The following is a 25,459-nucleotide window of genomic DNA, read 5'->3' on the forward strand; positions in this document are numbered from 1 at the left end:
GCATCATCACATGCTGCCACATGTCCTTGGATATGTTGAGGAGACGAAGAGAAGGGGAAAGAATACAAAACAAAGTTTCAGAAGACTGGACTTTTCTAACCCAGCTCTACATTTATTTTTAGAATTTTATTTACACACTACATATTTTTAAGAGGAGTTTAGAATAGCTGTGAGACATTTTGAAAATAACAAATGCTCTGTACATTTATTTTCTTATTTATAAAAGTAAGGAGGTTGTTCTGCATGGCCTCCAAATTCCCTTCCAACAGACTGGGATTCTATCCTTTTTGGTCCAACCAAAATATTAACAGGGTTACCAGTGGATAGTGGCATTGAATATATGTCAGTAGATTCAAGATCCAATCAACATCTTGGAAAAAAATAGAATATTCAGTCAGGGCTTGAGTCATGATGGAAATTTTGAGTTAAAAAAAACCTAACTTTAAGAGATGATTAGAGCAGAAAATCCACATATTTGACATGTGCTGTAAGAAGAGGTTATTTCCTGAGAAGTGGAATTGCAACTTTCTGCTGAAAGACTTCAACTCTCCAAGGCACCCTTGGCAAGCCTATAGGCAAACTCCCTCCACAGGACACTGAATAACTTGCCTGTAAAATATGTTGAGATTGGGTTACTGAACGTGGTGGGGAAAGACTCACGTAGGAGGGGGCTGCTCTGGGAACACTCACTGAGATGGCAAACACAATCTGACTCTTAGAGGAATCTCTCCTTAAGACCATTCCATTCATCCCATTTCATTCCGATACTTTTCCCAATTTCCAGATTTTTTTTTTAAGTATAACACCAATAATGCTGATGCTTCCAGATTCTGAAATAATAACAATAATTTAAAAGGACTATAGCCATCTCTTAGCATCACAAAGGAGAAAACAGTTATGAGTTTCTGGGAGAAGGGACCTGAGATTCAGAAAACACAAAGAATATTTGATGCTTTATTCAGTGGAAACAAACATATGGTATTCACCTTAAACATAAACTATCACCCAGAAAGAGCTGCCTCTAATATGGAATCATTCTCCTCTGTGAAGGAAGTCATTCCTTAGAAGCCTGGCTGCACAAAGAGCCATAGGGTCTTGGAAACAGTTGTCTTGCTGCCTTTGTCTCTAGAAACCTTGTAGACCTGATAATCCCTTGTTTGGGTGTCTTCTAGGTCTCCTAGTCTTTGCTGTGCTTCTATCGGCAGATGGTTGGGAGACTTTATTTTTGGACCATGAATCCTATTTCCCTCCACAGATCATACTTCCTTTTATAAAATGGAGCTCTCTTTTGCTTAGATAAGGATGAACACAATTTACTTGAAAAGACACTTATGAAATGTATCATAATAGATACCACTTGTGAACTACATGTTGAAAACTAAAAACCAACATCACCTATGTAGAAATTTTAATTTCTTTAACCAGTTGATTGAATGACCTTGGACAAGTCACTTAACCTCTGAATTGATTTTTTATGCATAAAATGTGCATCATACTTTCTTGTCTCATGGGACTAATTAGTTAAAAACCACACAGTAGCTGCATACTGTAATGGATTCTGAAAATGCCTTGTTCAAACTCTAACAATCCATAAATAGCATTGTGGCTTGCCATATGAAGAGACAGCATCATTAGTGTCCTGTCTCAGCTGTATGGTTGGTGAAATTTGGACACAGACCATGAATGGGTTTTCCAAGACTCTGAGTCAGACTACCAGACAATAGGAAAGGAAGCCTTTATCTAAGAATTCATTATTTCCTGTTGGAATTTTGTTGTGCACACTGAGAATCGAGGTGAAGCCCTTAGCCACACTGACAGCTAATTTGAACCTGTTTGGATGACTCCAGGGATTCCAGTCGATAAACAGGAACTAGCCTGCTCATCTGTACATTCCTCTCAAATTGGTTGAAATAAATCCTCAACACTTGATTTTCTGACCTGGTTTCTCAGCCACTCAGCACCAGCCTGTGGTCTGGCATTATGAGAAATTTTCCAGTCTGTTGGGTGGAAGTAATTCAATCCTGCCACTGTGGTAGGAAGAAGAGAGAGAGAGAGAGAGAGAGAGAGAGGAGAGAGAGATAGAGAGAGAGAGAGGAGAGGGAGGGGAGGGAGGGAGGGAGGGAGAGAGAGAGAGAGAGAGAGAGGAGAGAGAGAGAGAGAGATGAGAGAGAGAGAAGCAGAGGACAGGGGTCCGAGAAAATAAGAAAAGTTCCGAGTCCTAGGAGAAGCAGAGTTATACAGTAGGCAAGTCCAGAGAGGCTCGAATGGGAAGTGACACGAGAGATTATCCCCAGAATTGAAGCCACTCTATCAAGCCCCAAGGAGGCACACTTGGAAGGATGGTTTTAAACAGGACCCAGACTGACTCTATGTCTGACTCTTCTGGGCCATGGTCGGCTTACGCAAACCAGATGAACAGATGGGGCACTTCAGGGCCAGGAAAGGAGGCGATGGGAATAAGAGCTGATGAACTGATTTGAGTTGCAGTAAGTAGTGGAGAAAGGGGGTCTGGTCTGAGAGAAAATCCTAGTGTCCAAGTAGGGTACAGCAGGAGCAGAGCACAGTTGAAGCAGACGTTTCCAACAGGTGGCCCAGGATAAAGAAGCGCTGTCTGTGTGTAGATGCTGTTCCCCTCCCACGAGGCAGGGGGCTCCTAGATCAGGCAATGCTCACGGTTCCAGAGAGAAGGCCATTAGTCTGTTGATGGGTTGCAGGCCTCAGTCATCTATCGCAAAGCAAATCATTTGCTGAAACCTTTGAGAAAAAGAAACGTGTTATGCAGCATGGAGGGTGGGGCAAGACTGAGGTCAGGAAAAGGCAGGCCTGTCATCGCTATCAGAACTGGGGCAGTGCAACAGGCTGAATTAGAAGCAGGAGCCATTTGATGAGCAGCCACGGAGGCCAGCTAGATGACCTGAAGAGTGGCAGAAGTAGGTGTAAGGAAGAGAGAGTTGGAGGCATGCTCAAATTCAGAACCAAAACAGGGAGCAGAGAAGTCAGAAGGGAGTTTCCCACCATCCTCCACCTCACTGTTAATCTGCACAGAGACCGGAAGGCCAGTTTAAAGCTTTTACGTGATTCTCCATAACTCTGATATGGAAGTAAATAAGGTAACACTGCCTGGTTAAATAGGGGGAAATGCTATCTACCTGGAACTGATCGTCCCACTGAAGACTATCCATCATTGTTTATCTCCTTGGCATTGAAAATTGTTCAGAATACACTGGGGTTTTAAGTGATGACTACATCAAAAATGAAAAATGTGAAAACTTTTAAACTCATCAGTTCTCATGAACAGGATGACTGCTCATCCAGTATTCATTCTTGTGTTCACTATTTGAGTAAACCAAAAGTCATGAACTGGTTCCTTCTTTAATTTGAAATTTTATTTATGTTAATTTTAGAGGGATATGATCATCCTTTTTTTAATCTTCTGGACTGTTATATCAATTTTGGCAATTCTTTGTCTACTTCCACCCATGCTCTCTGCCATTTGCCACAGTATGATGTGCTTAAATGACACATCAAGGCACACGGAGGACTGCCAATTGCTTAATAACTTTAAAAATAATTCTTAGCAATTTGTTTCTTTATCTGAACATAATTTTGCTTTGTGAAACATGAAAGATACATCTTATATTTAGGAACCATTTGGTAGGGAGGCTGGTAGAGTAAAATTTAATTGATTTTTTTCCCTCTGCAGCTCTTGAAGAAATAGCATGTGAATCCAGATTAGGTGGCATCGTGTATATTTTTGAAAAAGGAATTTTTACTTGCTTAGGCTGAATTCATCCTTATAAGTCTCAGCCATCCTTGAGTCTTCCTTTTCTCTTACTCTGAAAGGCAGTTATTACCATGTTGTATCCATTTTCCTGTCACATTCTTCTGTCCATCGCTATAGCCAGCAACTTTCTCACATTACCCAGCAGGTTCTCCTTACTCATCCCCAACAACACCACCAAAGTCAGAGTATCAATGTGCAAATCTTATTACTCTTTGCTTTCCTAGCTTTTTTTTTACAGAATTAAGTTAAAGCTAATAGGATGTCATTTGAGGTGTGGATCCTAATTTTTTCTAACCTCATTTCTTGCCTCTCCCATTCCTGATACCCAAGCAGCATGCCTCTAGCAGCATTCCTGTTTTCTGAACATTCTTGCCTCTTGGGTGTGGCTTCCCCTGCTCAAGTTTTTCTGGGTTTCCTTACCTAGGGACACTTTCAACTCATATTTTAAGACCACTTCTGCCCCGCTCTCCCTGTCTCTCATGTCAGAGACCTTCATGATGCTCTAGGCATCTGTGCCAAAAACTTCTAACTAGATTGCCTGGGATGATTTGTTTGTGCCCATCTCTTCTACTCAGTTTAGAGCTGTGAAAGAAAACCAGTGGCCGTTCATTGCTCACTCCTCTGTGCTTCCCCCATCTTCTCCCTCAGCATCCATGGTCCAGTATAATCCCTTAGCCACTGTAAATACTGGATGAACACTTGTTAGTTTAAGGAATGAATGGTTGTATTGTATGAGATTTCTTGAGTCCCATAAGTTTTGCCTTCTTAACTTCATGCTTATTAAGGTAAAATTTCCCTTCCAGTTGTAATTTCCTGACTTCTTTATTCTAATTCTCAGCCATTTCTACCCTTTGGCAATGAACTGATTGCACAATATATTAGAAGTCTTACTCCTCAGGTTACTTCATAACCTGAGGAAGGTCTCAAGCCTTTTGACAAGCCCAAATATGTTTCTAGAAGGTGTGGACTAAATGATCTGCTAGTGAAAACGCTCTGGGCTTCTCTGTCCTCCTTTATCTCAGTTGTTTTTACACAGCAACTATTCCTAAAAGCTTCCCCCCCTAATTTTTAGCTTAAACTTTTCATTAGATACAGGCCATTTCTCCCTGTCTCCTCATCTTTGGAGACTGTAAATTATCCTGTTACTTCATTTGTAATGGGAACATATTTATTTTCTGTGATGATGGCTCCCCTGAGTCTTCCTTTTTCTTAGCTACATAAAGTTAACTTCCTCAGTGGCAAATTAAGGACAGATTACAAGCAGCCTGGGAACCAGGCTCCGTCACCACAGGGGCCGCCTACTCAGCCTCCTTCTGTTCAGCCATCCAAGAGTTGCAGCTGCTAAAGCAGCCCAGCGTCAGGCTGCTCTCCCCCTGCCTCTGCTGATCTCACAGAGAGAGCTGAGAAGGTCCTTTCTCCACCAGTCCTGGTTGGAGTCTGATCCTGAGTTTTCTAGTCTCTCCTCTTTTCCTCCTCCCCCTACCCCAGCTGCCTACCATCTCCTCCCACACCCAGGCCAGCAGTGACTGCACTCCAAGACTCCCCCTCCTTTGAGCACTGCCGCTCGGTTTCCATAGCAACAGAAATGTTGGTGGGAAGCAAAGATGCTGAACTGCAACTAGTGTTGAGGCTGGGAGGAGGAGGTGAAATGTGGGTCTCTCTGGAGGCAGCAGAGTGAGGGGAAGGGGAGAGCCCTGGGGGTGGGGCGCAGGGGGAAGCAAGGGAGAGATAAGCCGGTGAGAGGCCCTCAGAGGAGAGGACCATGAAGCTCTGGAAGAAAGTGGAGGGGCATGCAGAAGTCACTTTGGTTAGAAAAATAAGCCAGAAGGAAGAAAGAGGAAAGATTTATAAAAAGTGATGTAGAGTTCTATGTATAGTGGTTGATTAAGGGGTTGTGTTAGGTATAAAACTGAGAACAGATGATTTCATTTTGAAGAGTGAGTTGTGGAAGGCAAGAAGCATAGGAGAAAAAAGTGTGTGGTGCAACTTTGAGCCTAATAATAATATATGTATAAGAGGAACAAAAGTAATGATAATGAATCTGGGCTTGCAAACCGGCATCCTACTGATCAGCCAAGTGCTACTTATCATCTCTGAGCCTTAGTTGGCTCCTCTTGCTCATCTATTAAAATGGAATGTCTACCTCAAAAAGTTGTGAATATCAAATTTAAAAAAGCACACGAAGTAGACACTCATCATACATGTAAGGTAAAATTTTTCTTAACTGTTGTATGAGGTTGAGAATGATATTTCAAAGGGGCTTGGTGTTGGAAATTTAAACTAAAATTCACCAAAAACTACACTGTTATGTGTTTTTGTATTTCAATTTTGTGTCTCTTTCAAGTATATGGTGTCATGATAACATGGGCCTAAGTACAGGGTGTGACAGCAATATTTAGAGCTAGTCCTTCCATCACAAGAGCAGGAAGCTTCCCATTCCTTCAAGTGACCTCTTCACGTGTGTTCTCAAAGGAGCCTTCCATGATATTTACACATTTCCTCTTCCATACCACCATAATAATGAAGGTCTCGTAATCTTTCCTGTTTCTTCTCTCCTTATTCCAAGAAGTTGCTGCAGAAATCATATTCCATGTCTAGAAACATGTTTTTGATAGTTTATTAGCATTTTTTGAATGAATATCTGTGCCACTCCTTCCTTCAGGACTTGAAGGCAAGAAAAACTAAAATGTTGTGGCCTAATTATAGGTGCTCAAAAGCCTATTTACTTCAGGAGTTGCCTTTGCTACCTTAGAAAAAGGTCAGCATATCACTGAAGAGGCTCTGCCTCCTTGTCCTGAAATTGGGACAGTAATAGCAAAGGTGATAATCAATGCTTGAGCTTGCTGTTGCAAGTGCATTATATGGATCGGTTCATAAAACCCTCACCTCAACCCAAGGGGATTTCTAATAAGCATAGAGACATTAAGTAGTTTACCAAGGGTAATACAGCTCATAACTGTCAGCCTGGGTAATAAATTTAGGCATAATGTGCCTTCTAATGTTTATACCATGCCACATCTCTATGAATGGTGGTTTAAGGAAATTACTGCTACTTTTTATAAACAATTGTTTTTTTCTCACTTGGTATTATTTAATGAATAAAGAAGAAATTTATGACTGTATCTGGATTCTATGTCAAATTATGTCCTGAGTCCATTTGTTTATCTTTTTCCTCCTGGATTCCAGTAAAAAGCTGGAAAACAAATGTCATCATCTCACAATAATGAAGATGATTGGAGAAAATCTTCAGAAGAATAAATGATTTCAGGAAATTTTCAGAAGAAAGAATGGGGAAATGCTGACTAATGCAATAGGGTTGAGGTAGTGTCAGACTAGGGTGCTTGCAAAAAGCCCTGAACCAATAACAGTTTCCCAATTCCCATCAGTCTGAGAGAATGAAAGATGGAGGAGGAGACTCAGATGTGGGGCAGAAGACGGGGACAGATTAGAAGGTCTATAAATGCAATAGTTGCATCCTTACTCCAACACCTCTGTCTCTCTGTGCCCCCTCTGTCTCTCTGTCTCTGTCTCTCTCGCTCTCTTTCTCTCATCACACACACACACACACACACACACACACACACATATTAGGCATTTACCCTCCCTCCTTGTGTCAAAAAGGAAATGGAGGCTTATTCTCTACAAAGATACTTAAAAAAATTTCTGGGGAGATCCACAGCATCTAGGATAATAGTGTCTGGGACACTGCTCATTTAGGGAACACCCTGCTCACTATAATATGAAGCCTGGAAGTGGAAAAAAAAAAAAATAGACTACGTACATAGAGCTTCTGGTTCTCTTTTCCATCACCTATTTCTGAAATATGAACAGAAAGCAGACACTACCAGTCGCTGCAAGATAAACTGCAGTACAACTGAGAAAACAAAACACAACAGTTAAAAACAAAACACAACAGAAAAACAAGAAGTTCAAAATATAAACAAATCACCACTAATTAGTATATGTGATAGGTTCAAAGCAATATTACATATGAAAAATAGAGAAGAGCTTTGTGAAATTAAAAATATTATTGCCCAAACTTTAAAAAAGCTGAAGTTTGGAAATAATCTCTTAATATAAGATACAAATAAGAATAGATGGCAAATATGAGCTAAAGGCTAAGAAGCATTGAGGAATGATTGAGGAAGTCCAAAATCTGGTTAGTAGGAGTTCATTTAAAAAAAAAAAAAAAGAGAATAGTAATGATCAAGTAAATAATGTAAGAGAATTTATTTCTCAATATGTGTCTTTATTTTTAAAGTGCCTAACAAGTGCAAAACAGAATGAGAAAGACTCCCACTTTGTCATATCTTAGTGGAGAACAGTGTCAAGATAGGAGGACAAGGAGAAGATTCAGAAACTTCCAGAAAGGGAAAAAGGTCACCTACAAAGGAACCAACACCAGACTTCCCATCTGCCACATAGAACATGACAAGACAAAGGAAAAGCCTTCCAAGTTCTGAAAAAAAATTAGATTCAGCCTGCCACACTATTAACCAGGAAAAGAATGTAGGCACTTTTAGATTCCCAAGGACTTAGGAATTCACCTCTTTTGTATTTTTCAGCTATTTTTTTCTTTTTTTTTTTAAAGTCATTTGAGTATGTGCTCCAGAAAATATAAGAAATCAAATAAGGAGAAAGAAAAAACATCCAAGAAACAGTGAATACAATTCAAAAATATAATGCAATGAAGAGAGCCCAGAATGACATGCATGGGACTTCCAGGGAATCCAGCATGGGATGGGATGCCTAAGGGGAAACTGTGGAGACCTTCAGGGTAAAATAGAAGTTGAAAATATAAAGGAAGGAAAAGTAATCAGGAAGAGGAAGAATTAAACCATTATTAAAAGTAGTAAAAGGTGGGGGGTGGCTCAATATACTGCAGCCCAGTGGTGGAGAACGTCTCTGCATGTGTAAGGCCCTGGATTCAACCCCTAACACTGCAAAAAATAATAATGAAATCAAAATAAGTAAAAGATGAGTTTTAGGATAACTCATGTTTCTAAAACAGTGTAAATGGCTGGGACTACCATCGTCATTACTGCTTACTCATTGGGGACCTCAGCATGGGGTTTTCACCCCTGATAAGGATTCCCACATCTCATGAGTGGCAAGGAGGCAGGAGAACACTTTATTCTGAGGTACCATGGCAAACATGGATGATGAGGCTTCCCTGTGCTCCTGGCTACACTTGGGTCTCTGGTATCATGGGGCAATGATAGGAGAAGCCAGGACTGAAGGCAATAGAATTTCATGCTTAGCTGTCTGCTGGATTCAAGACTAAACTAGCATAAAACACACAAAGAAGTGATATTTCATAGAACTTGAGTTTCTCAGCTAAGATTCAGTTTGTAACTATATTATAGATGCAGGCAGTTAGAAGAGATGATGATGGCAATAAGGTGGATCCTCATTTCAGGTCAGATGTGAGTAAATATCATCTACACTGATAAATTGAGTACTCCGGGTATACACGTGTATACCACCAGGAAGGCTCACTCCAGAAATATTTAAGGTATTTGCTTCTGGACAGTGGGGCCAGAAGTGGGGAGAAGAATGCAGACATGTGTTTAAGTTTTATTTGTACACTTGTTGGTCCATGCTTAAAAATTACATACTTATTAGTTCAAATTATTATTTTTTAAAGTGTGCTCTCTTCCTTCAACCTCGCTCTCTGAATTTCCTCCCTTCAGTTAGCTCTTTAGATTGTCCTTGGTATTTACATTGTTCTGTGTAAACCACCTTTCTGGAAGAGTGTCAGGTTATAAATGAAACAATTAACCAGTCATGCATCCACTCATCATTCTCTTTCCAAGAGGGCTCTTGAGGACACAAGGGAGAGGGACCCTATTTAGTGCTGTCATTGTCTTGGTTGTGGCGTAACAAGAAACAGAGGAGCTTTAAGTTTTAGCACTGAGGCTTTGGCTCTGAAGACTGCTATTGAAATGGTCGGCTCTGATTACAGCTTCCAAGAGGCATTGTTTTCTCTGTGCAAGAAAATCGTCTTCTGAATTTGTATCAATAAAACACTTTCTAACAGGATCTTTGACACCAGAAGTCCCCACCATTGCCCATTTAATTACCATCCCTGGACTCTCGGCCTTGTCAGGTAGCACAGATAATCACATACTACCATGGGCTGATGATTAGCCAGTCAGTCAACTGACACGAGTGCTCCCTGGGAGGTTCTACAGGGGTGACAAGAGAGGAGAGAAGACCCTTCAATGTCCTTTCCCTGAGGCAATTCAGACTAAAAGGAGATGAGGGTGTGGAGGGGGAAGGAAATCAGAGAGCACACACATCAACAGATGGATATAAACAAACATCCATTCTCAGTTACACAGAGAGGGCTGTGGAGATCCAAGTTGGAGTGGAGTAAAAACAGACTCTTCTCCATCTGGCTCATGTTGATCTCTGTGGTTTTAAATATTATTTGCTTTCACCTTTGCCTTCTGCACACCAAGCGGACCAACTACTGAATACCCCTGTGTTCCATGCCTTTTTAGTGCATCTCCATGCTAATTGCACACTCTCCCACTTGCCTGTGAGGCTGCCCTGTCACTCAACCCTTGTCAACCTGTGAATCTTTCCAATCTATCAAGAGTTCTTGTAAACCTGACCTCTTCTGTGGAGCACTGCCTGAGTCACTCAGTGATAGTTCCAGTCAGTTCCAGTACTGAAGGACTTATTTGTTTTCGTGTCTGTTTCTCGAGTAGATTGTAAATTTTGTGAGAGAGACCTGGCACATCATTATTCTAAAATAATCAAAATAGTCCATATGTGTAAAACACTTGCAGTAGTGGTGCCTGGGATAGAAACACGATAAAAGAAAGTGTTTTTCTCCATCATCATCATTGTCATCACCAACCTTTGTATTTAGGAGCCCAGCATAATGTCAGGCTTGAGAAAGTGGCCACAAAGCAAATATTTCTTCATTTGAATTCCTGGAACATTTCAGACAGGCTGAGTTCTATTGCTGAGAAGGTTGAGAGGTGTCTTGGCAGCAGTCTGACTTGCAGAGTAAAAGTAAGCTTTAGCTATTGGGACCTGGGAGCAGTGAATATCTTTGAAGCATCAGAGGCTCAAGCAGGCAAATAAATATAATTTTGGAGGATATTCCAGGTGATATGAAGTGATTGAAAACGGATTCGCTGTTGGATTGAGACAGTATTCTAGCTCTGAGGAAGATGGGCTTATTCAGGGAAACACCCAATGTTAGCTTCTGTGTCTTCGTTTTCTTCAGCATCATCTAGAAATAGATGGTTAATCAGCCTCAGACAGATGTTTCCTTGCTCATCCTCCTTTGCTGTCTGTATGTGTGAAGTGCATGTGTGTGCTGCCATCTGGATGAGCCTATCTGGGCTCTGCAATGGGTCATTAAGCTGTCTTTCCATATGGTGCATGTGTAGTGTCTGTGCCACGATCTTGCAAGGTAGGGACATTTTCATTCACAGAAGCATGACATGATCCTTAGGATTGTTGTCAGACCAGTATCTCCTTTGATCTTCAAAAACTTACCTCCATTTTGACATCTCACCACTTTTGCTCATGATTCCATTCAATCTTCGGTCATCCACCCCATTCTTCACTGTCTAGACAAATGCTTCTTAAGCCCACTTCCTCCAGAGAGCATTCCCTGATTACTCCAGTGCACAGAACACTCTTCCCTCTCAGTCATAATCAGCCATAGATATACAACATTCATTTCTTCTATCATTACATTCTATTCTGTGAAACCACACTATTGACTTTTATTACTATTTGAATGTGTATTGCTAGTTAAGTTGTTAAGTATGCTAGTCTTCTCTCCCTGAGTAGACTGTAGGATCTTCATGCAGATCCTGTATTATGCCTCTCTGTAGTCCCTATCAAAATTAGCACAGTTAGATGAGGCTATGCACTCAATTCATTCCCTCAGGAATGAATGAATAAATCTCCCAAGAATCCATTCAAAAATATTTAGCTAAGAACTCCTTCACAAAGTTTTATCTACTTTCTATTTCAGATTGCTAGCACATGTTACAGGATAAAAGATGCGGGTTTTGAAACACAGAGATTCATATTTTAAAATTGTACAAAATTAATATACTTCATAGTTTGAATGCAAGTTTAGGTTAGTAATCCTTGAAGACAAAACTACTAGACTCCTGAGTCTTCAAATATTCTCATAAAATTATCATAATTTGAGCAACTCTGTTAACAAGTGAGTGTCCCTGAGTGTGTTTCTCAGGAAGAGCACTAAATGCAAACTACTTCTGTAGAAGTTCTACAGTACTCAGTCAGTGATATGTAGTACCACAGGGCCACTAAGCCTGAGAGGCTCAGTTTTTCAAGTGTACAGTCAATTAATTGAGGTTTGTGGTGTGTACGAGTGAATTAAAGTGACATAACTTTCCAAAGCCCTATAGAGTTACAGTTGATATACGGTCACTGAGATAGGGTTAAGTATATTTTGGTGTTCCTAAAATAATTCCTGTAAGCTTTTTCCTTGTATCCAATATCTTATGCAGGCAAGAGCCATGAAGCCTTGTGGCAGTTTCTGTGTCTCACTGCACTCCTGTCCTGGCTAATCAGTAATTCTAAAGTGGTTTGCCAGTTAAACAGAACAGGCACTCTTGTCCCCTTCATGATTCATTGCTTACTGAAAGCACACAGCTAGCCTTAATCACATTCTTAACACCACCTTGTGAACTAGATGGTACTATCTCCAATTTGCACATGGGAAACTGATGTTCACAAAGGTTAAGTGACCAGCTCAGGGTGCTCCAACCTAGTAAGGAAAGAAACCAGACTATAAAAAGCAATTTGGTGTCTTAAAGTGCCATTGTCTTTTCAACTTCTATTAAGCATGACTGTCCTTTCTACACAGAGCCTAATGATTACAAAGCTCAGATGAGTCCGTGACATGGTATACCGCTAATCCATTCTCTTAGTAAATGCTCTTTCTCATTTTCTAAGATGGCTTTTAATATCTGCTCCATCCTTGAATCTTCCATATCCTTGTCTTATATAACTCACTGGAATACAGAAACCAACAGAGGAAACAGCTCCATATTCTCACCACCTTACATACAAATCAATCCTCATCATCTCTGTTTCCCTTCTGTTATCTCTAATAGGGATGTCCCTATAAGAGACTAATCCCACCACTTGTCCCTGGATCTCAATCCCTCTTACATTTATTCTTTCAATTGATTCCTCTTTGTTTTAATCCAATATTAATATTTCCTTTTCTACTCAATCTTTCCTTTCAGTATCCAATCATGACTCCAGTCTTTCCTATTTAAAAAAATCTTCCCTTTGACCTTCATATTACCTGCTAGATACTTGTTTCTGTGCTCTCATAGTCAGGAAGACTTCTTTAGAGAATTTTTCACTCTGTACTGCATCCAATGCAAAATGGTGTCTGTAGCTCTTATTTCATGGAACATGAGATAAGTCACGTTCAGGGTCTCCAGTGGCCGTTATGTTGCCAAAACCAATGGTTACCTTTCTAGTCTCATCTCACTTTTTATTTCATCAGCATTCTACCCAACTGATCACTTTCTCATGGAATAAGTTCTAGGGGAAAGATCCTTTTGCTTTTAGATACAGAGTTTGAGGGGTCAGTTGTATTTGAGGTAGAAAACTTTGTGGGATATTGATGAAGTCACCTAAAGTAAATGTGTGGAGTAGGGTCAAGGGCTAACCTCTAGGGTACAGGCAGGAGCCTAGAGGCTACAAAGGAAACAGCAGGGTGGCACAGGGATAGGAGATGCCCAGGGACAGCAGCTCAGGAAGGGAACAGTGATCCAAGAATAAAAACCACAGGTAGATCAGGTATATAAGGTCTGGGGAGTATATATTGCATTTGGCAATTAGGAGTTCACAGCTCATCATTTATAAATGACTCCAGGATAATGACAGAGACTGATGTTTTCAAGGCCTGACTATATTGAGCGAAGGGCAACCAGCAAGTGCAGACATTCTGAGAAGTTTCGTTATGAAGGTAACAAGGGTAAGTGGGTAGAGTCTAGTGAAAACAGAATTGAAGGAGGGTTTTGGAAAAAATAGGCTTTATCTGAGCTTGCTGAGACATCATCAAGAAGAAGGCTTACTTAGTGTCAAACTATTTATGCTAGAACTAAACATAAAATCTATTTCTTCTGTTTCTCAAATTGAGATAATGTATGAGTTTTAAAAACTGCAAAACACAGTAAGAATTTAATATAGCATTCTTCTTTCCACTGTACCATAATTACTTACCAGAAATTCAATGGATTATATTTTTCACTATATAACAAACCCTTCACCCACTCTTCCAAAAAGAACCTCATTATTTATTCAGCAGTTCTTAAATGGTTGAATCGGTCTGAATGATCTTTTGCACACTTCCTTTTGAAAGACTGAGGGATTTCTGGAATAGATATTTGCCAGACTGAATGTTCCTGGTAATTTGTTCTGGGGTAGCAGATAACTGGATGGGCTATATCATTATTATGCTAAATGTTCAGTTCCCTCTTTATAAGATTACTAGTCTCTGATAAAAGAATGTGTGATATAACTCCTGTCAAATAAACTTGAGATACTTTAGTTTCTAGGCCTTGAATTTCAAGGTCTTCTCTAAAACTCTGAGGAATAAAACTAATTCTTCTTGCCAGTCATCTAAACAGACATTGACTTATAAACACAAAATGTTCCACAATGCTTTATGTATGAATCCTAATCATCTTTGCTCAAGCTGAGAGAAGGTAAGACTATGACAACCTGAAATTTAATTCTGTGAGCTTGAGCAGAAATCAATGACCTGAGGCTCAGAGACCTATACTAATCACTTATTTTTCTCTTATCCTTATATGACTCTATAATTCATTAGAAGAGATATAAAGACTCTTGTTTCTCAATAATATTTTAGGTCATGTGTTCTTGGAGAGTTTTCAATATCTGTGAACTTTGAGGTACACACAGACCAAGGTGGGTCATCTAGGATGAGGTTAGAGAGATGCTCTTGGGTGTTATCACTATGTCTCTCTAGCCTGAGTTTTTATGAAAAGCATTAGTAGCTCTTTATCAGGACAACTTATTACACCTTAGAAATGATTATTACTGAAGAACAAATCATGTCTTCCATGAACACTGCTACATTTAGATGCACTGTCACCTGTATGCATGAAATGACTCCACTCAGAAGGTCTCACAGTCTGAGGACAAACGTGACCAGGAAGTTCATCTGTATTTTTATAACCCTGTATATGGTGAGAAACATTTCTTATCTGGACTACTAATCTGTGCATGTGACAAATTTCTTTTTCACCTCTCTCAATGCTTCTCTGAATCATCATCTCCCCAAGAACAGGGAATGCTTATGCTACTGTTGTTTGCCCAGACTGATGCCTTTCTCAGCTCACCCAGATATGCTATTCTAGCTGGAAGCTTTCCCGTTGGACTCAAATTGACCTGAATTTTACTCTTGAGTGCTTTGGATCAGATATTTAGCATCTCTATTACTAAATTTTGTCATTTGTAAAACTGGAATTATACTACATACTTTGTAACATTTGTGAGGGAGGTAAAGATAATGTATGTAAAAGTAAGCAATGGTTATATTATTAAGTCAGTTATATTTTCTTTCTCTAAAACATGACTAATCATCTATTTCTTTGGGGCTTTTCTATCAGATTATTATCAAATGTAAGGATGTCAAACAAATGAATATTTTTTGAAATAAAATTTATTTAAGGACCAGCTGAGGTTGGGCTAGAGAGGTAGGAAGTTCTCTGTTCTGGTTTTGCTGCTTTTCATATTAACTAGCAATATGATATTGCACTGTACTCATATACTAAAAACTATACATTATTAGAAAGATTCCATTTATCATTGATGATACAGTAATATTAGATTTCTTTAGACTTTGAAATCTCATATAAATCTCAAGTAGATAGATTTTAATTCAATTTAGCAAGTATTTATTGAATTACCATTATCTCTGCTTAGCCTACTGAGGGATAATAAAGGATGCATATACACATATATCTATTAAGGACTGTTTGAGTCAAATTGTGTCACCCCAAATTTATATGCTGAAGTCCTAACTCAAGAACTTCAGCATGGGAACTTATTTGGAAATAGGGTCTTTGCAGAAAAAAATCAAGTTAAAATAAGGTCATTAGGATGGGCCCTGATCCTCTTAAAAGAATAGGAAATTTGGGCACAGACACATACACAGAAAGACAGTGTTGAAACACAGGGAGAAGATGGACATCTCTAAGGAGACAGACCCAGAACAGACCCTTCCCTTACAGGCCTCAGAGGTACCAGCCCTTCTAATGCTTTGATCCTAGACTTCTCACCTCCAGAACTGTGAGACCACTGTGGACAGAAGTGAAGATGCCTATTTTTTTGGCGATTAGGGTTCTGTCCTGGTTAAAGTAGAGTTCTTCTCAAGAAGCAATGGGGAGGGTTGGGAAGGTAAGAGGCAGTAAGATAAAGAAATCCTTCAAAGGGTCGGAAGAATCATAAACTGGGAGTGTTTCAAGGCAGAGCCAGAGCCTGGTGCCTGAAATACAGCAGTGGCTCTTGGGAAACATTTGCTGAACAAATGAAGGGAGAAATGATGAAATTGTGTGACTTTACTGAATTGAGTAGGGACATTTCAAAAGGTCAGAGAAGTTTGGTTTTGTAATTCTGACTCTGCTGGAAGTTTCTTTTTTTAACCTTGTTGAGTCCCATTCCCTTCATTTATAAATGTAGAGGTAAAATATTACCTGATAGATTGAGGATGATAATTACATGGAAAACTCTATATGAAACTATATGGAACTTAAAAATTCCATTCAATCAATATTTATTGGGAAGCCACTATATGTGAGGCACCGTCCTAAGCTTCAGGAATACAAGGATAAAGAAGACCAGTCTCACTTGATAAGAAGCTTACTTTCTAGGGTGAAAATAGATATCTGATGGATCAAACAATTGCAATGTAATATAAAGACTAGAAGGGACTAAGAACACAGGGTGCTATGGATGCACAGAGAAGGGGCAATATGCCAGCCAAATGGCAGGACTTATTAAGGAACATCTTCTGGAAGAGGTGATGCTTAAACCGATTCATGACCAGTGATACACAATTAGGTGAAAGAGGAGAAAGGAATTCCACATAGAGGGAATGGCAGACTTCCTTTGCAGCTGTGTTTTTCTAGTTCTTATGCCTGTGCTGAAAATATATTCCAGTCTGCTTGGTTAAAGCAAAAACACCCGGCTTGGCTCTCGTCAGACTCCTGAAGGCCGGATCTTGCTCTGAACATCCCCAGCTACTAGCTGGGTTATCTATAAAACAAATGAACTTTCAGGAACCCTTGGAGCAGGTGTGGCCATCTGCCTGGTTGCCTCACTCTGTTTCTCCTGCCTTCTTTCCTTTCTTCCTATCCTTCTTCCTCACTTGCTTTGTTCCTCCTTTTATTAGATATTTCCTGTATTTACATGTATAAACTATGTGCTAGATCTGGAGATACAGAGGATCAAAGCATATTTCTAATTTTTGAGGAGTTCAAGATTCAGATTAGGCACATTCACCTAATCTGTGTTCTAAAATAAAGTTTATTGGAACACTACCACACCCATTCAATTTACATATTATCTGTGACTGTTTTATGCTACAGCAGCAGAACTGAAGAGGTAGACAGAGAATACGTAGTTTGAAAAGTCTGAATTATTTACCAAGTGGCCCTTTACAGAGAGAGTTGGCCAAACTCTGTTCTAGTGTTTATGTATGACAGAGATGGTAGAGGTAGACAGACAAGAACTTAGGTAATATAACCCAGGAATATGTCTTAAGAAAGAGTACCCAATCCATACTTGGAAGGCCAGAAAAGAATTAACAGCTAGAAGTGACAACTAAGAGCTAAAGGATAAAAAGCACTTAAGTGGGAAGAAGGATGATTCTTGGAAGAGAGACTAGCATGTGCAAAAGTCAGGCAAAGGAGGGAAAGTATGCAGTTCCCTACTGCAAAGAAAGGAAATGAGGAGATATGGTTGAATAATTAGCTGGGGCCAGGTTGCAAGGGATCCTAAATATGAAAGCCATGCTATGGATTTTGGAAATATCTCACTATCTCCCACAGGCAGCTAAGAACCCCTGAAGGATTTTAAGCAGAGTAGTGTGTGCTTTAGAAGATCACTTTGGCTGCAGTAACAATTAACATTTGTTGTATATTTATTCTATGCCAGGTCTGTGCCAAATGCTTTGCATGCGTACATGCAAATGAAAATGTCCATTGAGTAGTTGAATAGCACTGGAAACCAGGTAGAAAGAGGTGAAACAAAGAGAACTAATATGGATCTCAGAGAACCAGTGATCTCTGATCTCCCTAAGGATGGAAGGGAAACGTTCTACCCACATTTATATGCATGTAGAGGATTAGAACAGGGTGATTGGAAAGGGCAGTGTAGTGCCATGGAACCCAAATGGGGAGCAAATAACAGTAAGGAACGAAGAGAGAAAATCAGATGCTGTAGAGGGCAAACAAATGATGTGAGGAAAAAATGTGGGTGGGGATTTGCCAAGAAACAAATCACAGCTGACTTAAAAGAGAACCATTTTAGCAGAAAAGTTGGGAAGCAGGCCGGATTATAAAAAAGGTAAAGAGGTGACTGGAAGTGAGAAAATGGAGGTCACTGCCATTGAACACTTGCTTGAGCAATATGTCCTTTTCAAGAAGAAAAGAAATATGATACTGGCTGTATTTCTTAAAATAAGCCTATAATTCCACAGTTTTAGTGAATTTTCTGACTCATGAGGTAAATTCTTCATCCCAAATATCTGGACATTTGAAGAAATACTGGAGATCAAATTATGCAAATATGCTGCATGACTAAATTAAAGGCCAATTCTTGTGAGCATTAGTTAGTAATGGGAGTTATATTACTGCATTATTAGAAAATGGGGCTGTGTATTTTAATGCTTAAAAATTTAATCAGAGTAACTTCCAGATGGGAGAAAAGGCTCTTTTCTATCACGATTAAAATCGTGGCTAATGTGCTCTCTGAAAACCATTCTTCCAACATGGCCATTCGTGCACATGACCTCATTTCCAACTTTCTGCTGCACAAGCAATCAGTATCTTTCCAAGGCTAATGGGATACACAAGAACAATTAATAGCTCTGCCAGCACCAGTATTGTACCCTGCATCTTTAAAGAGCTCAAAACATTAAATAACCACTCAAAAGAATATTTCTGCTAGATCCCTCATTAGATTGGTTTTATAGACAAGTAACTCAAATCACAGAGAAGAAAAACTATACAAGTGAGAAATCTTACTTTAGTTCTTTCTCACACCATTGCTGTACTTTTGTTGCCTATTATATTTGTAATTAAGTCATTGTCCAGATAAAAAATGATTCCCTTTTGGCACTGATTTTTTAGATACCAACAGATTTTAAATGCCAGTAGTTGAAAAAATTATGCACTTCTCCCCCCCAAAACTGGGTTTGTAACTACTGGCCTAATGGGTTTTTAAAATTATACAAGCTCTTGCAATATAAGGCCACCCACTCAACTCCAAGCCTATGCTGTTTCAGACACAGGAAGAAATAGGGAATGAGACAGGTATTTTTCTTTTAAACCTCCTAAACTCAGAAATTTCACAAGAACTTCCCAAACAATATTTAAATAAGAAATCACGGGGTGATTAGTCTTATCCTTTAGGAACAATTTATATTTCTACTTCACAAGTTTAACTTCTTACTCAGATCACAACATGCTACTAAGATACTTAAAAGGTCATTTTATCAGGCTAACACAAATGGTGCTCTTATTACAGCAAAGTTATGTAAAAGTAGAAAAGAAATGTTAAGTCCATTAGCATGTAAAATGCACCACAGAAATGGGGGAGAGTTTCAATTAAATTTGTACTTATAAGCTCAATCTTGCTGAAATCTTTTGTTCAGATGGATGACTTCTGTGAGCTGTGTGACTTCACTTAACTATCTAATAGGCACTACTCACTTTGACCTCCAGCAAGTCCTTTGTGAAAGCTATCTACCCAAGTGTACAAAATGCTAGTTCATTTAGGGATGCCAGTTTTATTTTTACATCTAACTCTGTAAAGGCTGCATTTTGAACATTTTAATAATGGTTAAATTAGCCCAAGTGAACAGGAAATACTTCATATAACTGTCAGTTAGTTATGGTAAGGTCATGAGTCAGTCCTCCTCCAAGTAATATAATTTTCTTTACTGTGTTCAGACTATAAATCTACTATAATGCTGCTAAATTTGGGTATCTGTATCTTTATTTTTCCTTTACTTCATACTATGACAGATCTTGCATCTTCCATTAACTGCTGTAATTTGTTGCTGGAAAACCAATTACTAGTAAGTACATAGACTGAACCATGATGAGAATATAGGAAGACAAAAGACAATATCCTTGTGATACCGTGTGTGTGTTTGTGTGCACGCACACAAGTGTGCATGTCTGTGCATGAAGGAATGTGTGTGACGTACATGCAAACAACATGATAGGTCTGAGGACAATTCTACCTTGCTTGAGAACAAAAGGTCATGTCTTGTTCACTGTTACATCCCTAGTAATTAACACTGTATCTGGCACAGAAAATGTTTAGACAATTTGTTGCACGAATGAGAGAAGGGTACATGTTTCCATTGGCAAAACAAGGTTTCTAGTTTAAAATTGAGACTGGAAATCCATCCACAACAGTCTGTTGTACATTTGGTTTTCCAGGCAGATTTCTATGTACACATCATTATTCTAGGAGTTGTGTGAAAGACAAGGGAATTGGACACATAGAACTTGAACTTGAGAAGCTTCTAGTTTAGCTGTGGAAACCAGATATAAACCAGAAAAAACTTAATTCTAGAGGGAGAATAATGGCATGCCAAATGTTATTTTTCATACCATATGTAACCACTATATGAGTTCAAAGGGAAAAATAGCTCTTATGGACTGGAATCATTAAAGAAGAGCTATGTAAACAAGGCAGGAAATGAGTTAGACCTTTAAGAATAAAAGACAGGGGAAGGAAAGAAAATAGCAGACTGGGAAGAGTGGGGAGAGAATATCAAGGGCAAAGTCATTAAGACAGGAACAGATGATTTGAGACTTAAAACTAGGAAAGAAGTCATTAGACTTAGACAAAGAAAGATGGTGGTAGAAATAAACCTAATAAGGAAATAGATAAGCATGTATGTTCTGTATAATAATCACTTAAGCCTAAACTTCTTGGTGGAAAAAATAATGTTGAAACTTAGAAACACTGTATATGTGGCAAACTTGGGGTAAAGAAGTGAGGAGTTAAAAGACCTCCAGCAGCACTTTCAGGGCTGGTGAGCAGGAGGTAGAGTGCCTAAGCAGGAGGGAGGAGATGAAGTGTGACTTCAGAGGGAGGAACAAGCAGAGTAGGGCCAAGGCAAGACTTCAGATACAGGATTCTGTTGGGATAGGACTTTTGATTTCAACACATGTGTGACTTTACCAAAGTCTTAGGTGACCTTAGGTACTTTTGTTGCTATTCTTCGATTGTACCAGTTTCTATTTATTTGATATTTTTAAGGATACAAACAGTTCAATCTGTGTGCACAACTATTCTGCAAACCAGAATGAAGTGCATAAAGAAAAAGTTCGGCATTTTGACTTGAAGATATAGAAAAACATTTCACACGTCTTTAAAATCAAGGATAAGTATCAAGACCCTGAAGGATAAGCAATAATTGGCAGGTATTTAAAAGCAAGCACAGGGGAAGGGAATCCTTCTAACCAAGTCTAGGAATTTATATAAGTAATCTCTATTAAAGTTAATCATAGCTGTGCAGATAAATTATCCATATATTGTGTTTATGTAAGAGAGTACATAGAAGATATTTAGCAAAAAAATGCTGAAAGCTTTCAACAAATATCTTAAAGTTACACATATGGACCCTTTAAACTCACATTATTAATGGCATATTGATTAAATGAAAAGTTAACTCCTGGGAATGTTTCCTAACTAAAGCATGTCTATGCATGGATATACTATGATGTTTCCACCAACATTAATTATACTCTCCTGATGTCTACTGTCTTGTTCTAAAAAGCTAATAAGACCTGCACTACATCGTAGTTAACAGAAGCGTGGAGCTTGTTGCTTAGGCAACAGGATGAATAAATGCAGGTCAGAATGTGCTTCAAGAAAAACAAAAGCTAGAATATGATACCAAATGAAAACTAAGCAAGTCTAACAGATTTTTCACCACATAATTGAAATCTGCTTCTTAAAGTGGGCCAATCATATTAGTGTACTTTAAGTTTATAACTAAATAAATTAGGTTATGAAGATCAATAAATGATTTTTATAAAGGTAAAAATTCATTTCTCATACTAGTAGCAAATAGCTGGTATATAATAGCATGTAAAACATTAACTGATGACACCATTTTGTGATTTGCTTCATTGTCATAATGAATTAACTCCTCTACATGATAACTCAAAGTTTTTTTAAAATTCTGTCTCATGAAGAAAGTATACGGCTCACGTGAATTAACAATGTGTTATTTTCTGAAAAATTATATTTAATACTTGGAATTAAACAAGTAAAGAAAATAATCTGTGATTAGACCTTGATTTTGCCACACATGCCCAGGATCTTCACCTTCCAGATATATTTGTAGTGCCTGTATATAATTCATTCATGAATGTTTTTACGATCTCTCCCCAAATTCTTATTTAAAACCTGTGTGATTAACGTTTCAGTGAGAGGCTTTTAAAAATGGATTATATTTGTTCCTAAGTATTTAACATTCAGAGGAAAATTAAGCTGAATTCAAATATTTCAGTGTGGCCAGATGACCCAGGGTATCCAAACACCTGAGTTCTCATGGACCACAATAAATTTGGGCAAAGGTCTGAGAGATGGGAATGAGAAAGCTCTATTTCAAGTAGAGATAAAGAGAAAGAATAAAGATGTTGAAATGTGTGCTAAACATAAATAATGATGAAATGAATTATTCTGTTTGATAGTTCTTCTAATTCTTAGTTCCATTTGTTTAGGGTCCTAAGTTTGTTTCAAATCTACTCCATGTCCTCAGACTTTCACAGCAATTTAAGAACTTTCACTCTTTTCCTCTTGAAATATCTTGTCTAACTAGTAAAAGTACTTGATAAATTCAAGAAAAATAACAGTAGCTTCATCTCTAATTATTTTGGAAAAAAACAACAAAACACTCATTAAAGGTTATATGTACACAATTTCTTAAAACTCACGACTTTCTACATTTATGGCTTTTCCCCCCTAAAGTTCACAAGCAAACACATTTGTGGGAAAGGAGCAGAAGTTTAAGAATTTTAATAATCTTCCAATATACATAGTCAAGTCCAGCATGGAGAAAAAAAAAAAAAAAAAAAAACCTCAAATGAAAGTAAAAACATCCAACTAGCTCTAAGTATTTTTATGATCAGTTCTGGTATTGGCAAGCTGCAGGTGTCAGCCCCAGCATTTTATTTAAGAACAACTATTAATTATTTCTACAGGCAATTTGTGTGCTACATGCCCATGTTATGTAGGGTTCTCTAAATTTAGGGATCAGTGATATGTGTGGTAGGAGCTTAAAAGCAAGGAAAGGTAATAAGGGTTGTGACGTAGCCTAACAAGAGGAACTGATGAGCGCTGGGGGAGGTATGGAAATGATTAGAAAGCCAGATTGCTGTCTGCACACCTCCCCATCCTTCCTCACCTATGTGCATCACAGTGGGAAGTTTGCACACACCAGGTTTTGACAGCATGTAGACCAGGATTCAGAAGTACACGAATGTACTTAGTGCATCTACCCCTCTTTCTACATGCTGACAGCGAATTGACCCAAGTGTTTGTTTTCCACCTAAAGTAACAAACAATACTTCATTGCTCTTCAATCACCATGTGTAAGTAAGTGAATACTCTCCATAATTGACCATCTGAAGCAGTTTGCTAATGAACCGAAGGGCGTCCAAATGATTTAAACTGCTTATTGAATAATTATCAGGAAAAAATGATTTTACCCATCAACATAACAAATTGTCTAATAAATCACTAAATACTGATGCTCAAGTAAAATAATATGGTTTAGGAATCTAGAATTAGCTGAAGAGTGATATAATCTAACTGGGTATACTAAGATTATAATTTTTAAAAAATCACACAAAGAATGACAGGGAGAATATAAATGTTAATCTTCTCCCATTGCCTATAAATAGCACTCTCACCGGCTCATTCATATAACACATATGTATATGATACATATAGATCTCATTTTTCAGCAAGTGTCTATATGTACATAGTAAGTTCAGTCCTAAGGGCATTCAATTTTCTGATGCAGTTACATATATTAAACTGATCGGTTTTGGAGCAAATCAGGCTGCCTCTGAGCTATGTAAGACACATAAGAAGCAAAGACAGACAAAAGGCAGCTCCCTGGACACAGAGAGCATCTTACCATAAACTGCACATTGTCAAATCCATTAGCCATCAGGTGGTTCTCGTACTGAGGTAGCCCAATGCTTTCCAACCATTGTCCCACTGTTTGGACAGGGCATCTGGGTCCTGTAAGAGGATGAAGAGGGAAGCGTTTAAGCAGGGAGTAGCCGTCCACAGGGTAATAGCGGTAGTCCTGGGCTGAGAGGTGGCATTGCCACATCATGCTCCTGGGAAAGTTGCTATCAAAGGAGCCCGCCAGCTTGACAGATTAATGTTCTCAGCGAGAGAGCAAAGTCAGAAGTAAAACATAGTTTGCCAGGCAGGCTGTGGAGTGTGACTTGATCCTAGCTCCACATTTCTTACATATTAATCTTTACTACCGACCAGTACGTCATACAGCCCCCAAAACCAGGCAGCAGAAGAAGGCATATCAAGCTGTCAGCTTAGGCTGGTCTGCGTTCTGTGTGATTGTTGGAGTACTCCACAATGAGCAATGCACGGCCAGCAGCCAGAATTCTTTTTATCAAGTACTCCTACACTCATCAGTATGCAGCTCCATGCTCCTTGCTCCCCCTCGCTCGCTCCCCTTCATTACCCAGCCCAGGCTACACCTCGCATTTTCAATAATAGCCATCAGATAAGGCAGATTTTTTTTGTCTGCAAGCTGTAAGCCTGCTGCTGCTGCTTCCTCCTACACACCCATCCAAGCGTCAATCTTGAATGATGAGAGCAGTCAAAACAAATGCAGAAAATAGCAAGACTCAAAAGCAAACCAAAGTGCTTCAATCTGAATTGAATCTTCATACTGGTTCTACATTACTGGGCTATTTGTTGTGGAATTTTACGTTTCAAAAGATACCAGGAAATGCAAAGCTTGAAGTACAGCTTATAACAGGGCTCACGAAGGGTTCCCCTTTCCCTGTTCCTTTTTTTCCCTTCCTTTCCTCTTTTATTCTTTTAAGTGCAGCTCAGATAAATGTTTCTGATCTAAAGCTTCATAGTGTTTGGAGAATAATTATTCTTTTTCTTTACCATGCTGTATCAAAAAGAACCTCTCAGAAATGCTTTTATTTTTTTTTTTTTTCCTTTTTGAACTACTGCAACATACAGAAACTGCATCGTAATCTTGAAGTCAAGATAATCCATTCCTTGTTTCCCAGGGTTGCTTCTAAACAAAAATATTATTAGGCACAAGAAATCCTTTTCCCTTCTGGTATTTATAACCCTATCTACCAGGGTTACTATTCTTGA

At 38.8% G+C, this 25,459-nt stretch overlaps 1 protein-coding gene across 12 annotated transcripts in view; it reads right to left on the minus strand.

Moving 5' to 3' along the window:
• The window catches only part of ANKS1B (ankyrin repeat and sterile alpha motif domain containing 1B), a 1,201,009-nt gene that overhangs the window by 342,637 nt on the left and 832,913 nt on the right, over positions 1 to 25,459 (minus strand). For 10 of the 12 annotated variants that reach the window (XM_079141356.1, XM_079141354.1, XM_079141351.1 and 7 more), the window contains one exon: positions 24,228 to 24,334. In XM_079141356.1, coding sequence (XP_078997482.1) covers positions 24,228 to 24,334 — 107 coding nt within the window. Of the gene's footprint in view, positions 1 to 24,227; positions 24,662 to 25,459 lie in introns of those variants that run through there. The other 2 variants (XM_079141349.1, XM_079141348.1) reach the window with 2 other exon arrangements.

Source organism: Sciurus vulgaris, assembly GCF_902686455.1.
Source record: "Sciurus vulgaris genome assembly, chromosome: 5".
NCBI lineage: Eukaryota > Metazoa > Chordata > Mammalia > Rodentia > Sciuridae > Sciurus > Sciurus vulgaris.